This window comes from Anarrhichthys ocellatus, unplaced genomic scaffold (genome assembly GCF_004355925.1).
Source record: "Anarrhichthys ocellatus isolate YVR2014 unplaced genomic scaffold, GSC_Weel_1.0 scaffold3486, whole genome shotgun sequence".
In the NCBI taxonomy this organism is placed as follows: domain Eukaryota; kingdom Metazoa; phylum Chordata; class Actinopteri; order Perciformes; family Anarhichadidae; genus Anarrhichthys; species Anarrhichthys ocellatus.
In genome coordinates this window covers 1-5,613 of record NW_022283460.1, presented here as the reverse complement: position 1 = coordinate 5,613, position 5,613 = coordinate 1, and the positions used below count along the sequence as shown (strand labels likewise).

The 5,613-nt window shown below is 41.2% G+C and overlaps 1 protein-coding gene across 1 annotated transcript; it reads right to left on the bottom strand.

Annotated features, from left to right (window-relative positions):
• Positions 1-4: 4 nt before the first annotated feature.
• LOC116378966 (zinc finger protein OZF-like) lies at positions 5-3,802 on the bottom strand (the record flags this gene model as incomplete). Its single annotated transcript, XM_031840870.1, has 2 exons — positions 3,510-3,802; positions 5-1,189 (listed from the first exon to the last, which is right to left on the bottom strand). Coding segments are annotated over exons 1-2 (1,357 nt in total), but the record flags the coding sequence as incomplete, so codon positions are not given.
• Between the last annotated feature and the right edge of the window lie 1,811 nt (positions 3,803-5,613).

Sequence of the window (5,613 nt, the reverse complement as noted above, 5' to 3'; positions counted from 1 at the left end):
TCCTCCCCAGTGTGGGCTCTTGTCATGTGAACCAACATGGCACCTCTAAGTCTGAACTCTTGTCCACATGTTTTGCAAGAATACGGCTTCTCACCTGTGTGTGTTCTCATGTGAACCAACATGGCACCTCTTTGTCTGAACTCTTGTCCACATGTTTTGCAAGAATACGGCTTCTCACCTGTGTGTGTTCTCATGTGAACCAACATGTCACCTCTTTGTCTGAAATCTTTTCCACATGTTTTGCAAGAATACGGCTTCTCACCTGTGTGTGTTCTCATGTGGAAAGTCAAGTGACTACTTTGTCCAAAATCTTTTCCACATGTTTTGCAAGAATACGGCTTCTCACCTGTGTGTGTTCTCATGTGGACCATCAAGTTACTACTACGTCCAAAATCTTTTCCACATGTTTTGCAAGAATATGGCTTCTCACCTGCGTGTGTTCTCATGTGAACCAACATGTCACATCTTTGTCTGAAATCTTTTCCACATGTTTTGCAAGAAAATGGCTTCTCACCTGTGTGTGTTCTCATGTGGACTATCAAGTGACTACTACGTCCAAAATCTTTTCCACATGTTTTGCAAGAATACAGCTTGTCACTTGTGTGGATTTTTTGATGAGCCTTCAATGAGGATATCTTACTGAATCTTTTCTCACAGAAGCTGCAAGAATGTGACTTCTCATCTGAGTGGGTTCTCAGGTGTTTGTCAAAATGCGACCTGAACTTGAAAGCTTCCCCACACGTGTCACATTGGAAAAGTGCTTTACCTGTTTGAGGATCACTGCAAGTCTTTAACAAGTTGTTAATATCGTTACAGTGACTTCTGCTTTTCTGTTGCCTTTTCTTTGGTTCTGGCTCTGAATCACTAGTTGATTCTGAGTCTTCATGCTCGCTTCCTTTCTGATCTTGGCTCTCAGCTACATGAGAGTTGTTGGAGAGGAGCTGGGGGTCTCTTGTTGGTTCTGGTTCAGTGTGGTTACTTTCCTCATTAGGAGTCAACATGAAGGTCTCAGTCTCCTGCTTCAGCTCAAGCTGCTCTCCCTCCTGACTGGTGCAGAGTTCCTCCTGTTCCTCTTTGATCTGTGGAGGATCTGGGTCCTCTTGGTCCAGACTGGAGTTCCTCTCCTGAATACAGAGCTGCTGGTCGGAGAGAACCTCCTCCTCCTTACAGACATGTTGCTGTGGGAGCTCTGGAGGGACAGAGAGCAACATAAATAGGATACGACTGTGATGTTGAAGGAAAAATGCAAACAGTGCATTCACATGAAACCAGGCATACAGCACACCAGATATCATGACAGTGGACGAGGACAGGACGGTAAAATTAGGTGAACCCGGAAGAGAATACCGGGATCAGTATTGGAATAAATAGAATTTGCAACCGAATGTTACGTAGCTCCCTCACACTGGAGATAGTTGCTTAAGTTTGCAATCGATTATTAAGATAAATCACATGTTTTAGCTATATAACGCTACAGTCTGTGAATAATTAAATAAAACAATAGTCAGTAAATAGTTGGACCAAATATATATTATTCCATTATGACAAAAAGAGAAAACTTTTTTTTTAAAACTTTGGACGACAAGTGTACCGTTTCCGGTGTTTTCTGTCTGCCTCACCTGATGTTACCAACCTGTTCTCATCTAACAAGACCTGGGCCCCGTTAGCCGGATACTTTTCAGGATAAGATGACGTAGATCAGGCTTTTCGGTTCCACGAAGCAAGTTCGGCAAAATCACCATGGCAACACATCCATAAGCTTGAACCTGCTCCGGGGCAGGCTAAGTCAGGGTAGCTGGATAAGCTGGTCACTCCCCCGGAAGAAATGGCAGCTCCTGTCATATTCAGTAGTCTAATGCGCTTGAGCATATACTGGGGGTTATACGGGAGTTCCAGAAATGCATGTAAAGTGAGACACACGGTGATCCATTAAAACCAGCTGAGCAAACTAAGAAGCCTCTATTGCATTAATGTACAGCTCCCTTCCTCAGAGATCCACTGATGAAGGAGGATATTAGTTAGATTAGCGTTTTATAGGGAGAGAGTTCTTCCACATCGCCAAGATCCGTTATCACATCATGATGACTTCCTATACGAGCGCTATCGATTCTGCCGACAAGGAATCATTTATTTACAGACCTTCTGGAGCCATACATTGAACACCACACGCTGCAGCCGAGCACTGACTGTCTCACACACTGGATGCAGCCTTGCGCTGTTCTGCGAGTGGTACATTTTTGTACAATGTCGGCGATGCGGAGAACATCGGGAAAACCGCTGCATGCCGTGCTGTTCGTGAAGTTTATTTGGCGCTTAATAAACTTATGGATGTGTTCATTACATTACCATGGCACATATTGACTCACCATTCTGAATAATGTGTGTGTGCTTATAGTGTTTACTTGCTCCCATGTCCTCTTGATGGCTGCGTTGCATACATGGGGGTTAAAAGCACTCATAATTATATGACTGTGTTATTAGTACACCAGCATATCATTATTGTAGAAAATGATTAAGGTGGACTCATGATAAGAATAGAGAGAATCACACACTATTTCTTTTCACTGCTTCAATTGATTGAATTTCTGATTATGAATAATACACACACATACTGATCCGCCCATACACAGATTCACACACACACACACACACACACACACACATTCAAACTCCTAGTTCTATATGGTAATCTACACAGACATGTATATACACATACTGTATATAGTAGGCTACATGATACATACGCGCATACAGTACATATATCCTCATATTAATGAGTATCAATTAGATAATCTTTGGGCTTGTTTTATCTACTTATTCTGAAAGAGTTGAGATAATTGTTTTCGCTATATCTCATTGGATGATAAGAATCATCCAATGAGCCATTAAGCCTACTGCCAGCAGTCACATTTAAAGACATAACCTGATTGATTGGGGTGATGAGGCATTACAATTAGCCGATACATTTCCCAACACTTACGCATTTAACTTGTCTGATATTTTTGCGTGCTTCTTGTCTAGCCCTCGCAGCGGTGGCAGTGTTAGATTTAGCCGTGATTATGGTCTTGAATTCCTCATATGCGTTCATGATCATCTCCTGCTCGTCAGCGGAGTAAAAATAGGCTCTTTCTTTGAGTTTATTTAACATTGTACTGTTAGAAAATCATGGTTTCGGTGATCGACGCTTCCCCCTTTTGACGTAGGACGGGCACGCGCAATTATCCTGATCCTGATCGTCTGGTCGAATTAACGAGACTGTTTGAGAGCGGATCAGCCTTGGAGAAACCGACGGAGCCTGACATCAATCATCTCGTTAATTTAGGCTGGCTAATAGGACATTTGATCGACCTTGCAGAACCACGTACGAGGAATGGGGCCCTGGTTTGCTGTCTACCATCTGCCTGAATCCACGTGAACGCAGCATTGATAATACCAGCACACATTTAAACAATTTTAATTAAGTGGCATTTCTCTGTTTAGTGGTATTACAATGACGAAGTTGTACTCACCTATCCTGTGTAACTTTATTTCAGGTTTCCAAGCGATATCCAACAGTCTGCGCTGACGGTCGATCTCTTCCTGGTACTCGAAGATAGTTTTTTCAAAAACTCTGAATATTTCTTCAGCAGCAGCAGATAGTCGCTCGTTGACAAACTCTCTCAAATACTCAACTGAAGACATTGTTGTGTAAAAACAAATTAAATATGCATATGCGCGAATACAACACTGTCGGCTATCCCTGCACGTGCATACAGGTTAGGAGTGTGTTGTGTTTACTTCCGCTGAGTTAGGTTAGAACAGAGTTCTCCTTCTTCTCTCGGTTTGAATGGCAGATATCAAACTGATAGCAGGTGCATACCGCCGCCTGCTGCACTGGAGTTTGAAACACCATATTTGTTGGAATGCTGATTCAGCGTTTTTTGGCAGGCATCTCCTTCCACATTTCTTAAGCTACAGAAACCGTTCAACTATCAAAATGTTCCGCTCTTTAAGGACATGCCGGCTATGATGTTTTTAACCTTTAAGCTTTTTGAAAAAATGTTTTGAATGGAGAACATTTTCAAATCCTCCTCAACTTCTTCAACTTTCAAATCCTTCTTCTTCCTCATACTTTCAGCTACAGACACCATTTCAACTTTAAAATGTTGAGAAAACCATGAGCTATTATTGTATGTTATAAGCTTTCTGATATCTTTAATACTTTTTGAACTGTCACATTTTAACTTTTATGATTTTTTTTCAGTAATTTTCTGACTTTACAATGGGTGTGTATTGCACAGCTCAGAGTGCGTGATGTCACTGCTAGAGTGAAGAGCAGCTTGAGATTCTTGTGAAAAAAAGACATTTGTCTTTTGCCACTGACTCCACAATTTTCACTCTTCATGCATTCTTTTTCGGTAAAAAGTTAGCTAATCGTGTGCTGGTCTAGAAGAATGAGAGTGGAATCCAACAGATTTACACATTTGGCACAACAGCTTTTAATTGAGAGGAAAACCAACCATCTGCTCCATAGAGACCAATGCTAAATCTTACCTCAAGAACATCTTCCACAGAACACGGTACCCCGTTTCTAGATCGCCAGTGAAGCCACATTTTTTACACTACAGACACAATTTTCACATGATCAGTTCTGCAAGTCATCCTTCCTCTCCAGCTTTAATATCGGAGCAATAGGAGCTACGCTTATGGGGGTTTTGAGGATTTGTTTGACAGGTGTTTCACAGCTTTATCTCCACGTTAAGGCTGCAGGCACACAAATGTTTTTGATTGAGCTAATTAGTGAAGTTGATAAACACAGACATGCATGACTTGGAGCTATTCAGGGCAAGATCGTTAGACCTGTCTGTCTGTCTCCCTCCCTCTGTCTCTCGCTCTCCTCTATCTTTATGTCTGTGTCTCTTTCACTCTGTGTCTCTCTCTCACACAGTCATTCAGGTCTTAGAGATTTTTAGAGGACTTTTCCCCTCCCCCGTTTCAAAATAAAAGCCCCACAGATTTTGTAAAAATTTTAATCAGCAAATATCTATCGCTGTCAAATAAATGTAGTGGACTAAAAAGTACAATATTTGCCTGTAAAGTATATGTAACATACAATGAAAGTAGGCAGAATCAAAGTACAAACACCTTCAAATTGATTTTTATTTTTTAATGTTCAATATTTCATGTGTATGTCCATGAAATCTTCACCATCTGAGGACAAAACGTTGTATATCAATACAGTATTTAGGTAAATGTAGTTACATTCCACCACAGCTTGTTCAACATGAGGCAGCTCCACTGATCAAACTATCAGGATCCATCAGCTACGGTATTAAATCATTAATTAACAATCTACAGCCAGTGAGATGAAACATTGAAACACTCTCACATGGTATAACTCACTCGTAGAATAACTATTCTTCACTATGACTACTTTTACTCTCGAGGTCAGTGAGACACATCTGCAGCCTTGATGAACAGAATATACGTAAAGCTTTAGACCTCAGTGTGAATCTGGTATTCTTACATCACCTCCCAACACTTTGTTAGAATACAAACATGAGATCAAAAAAGGGCATTTCGTTGCTCACTTCCCTTTGAGCCCTGATCCTCACTGTTCATTCACTTTTCCTT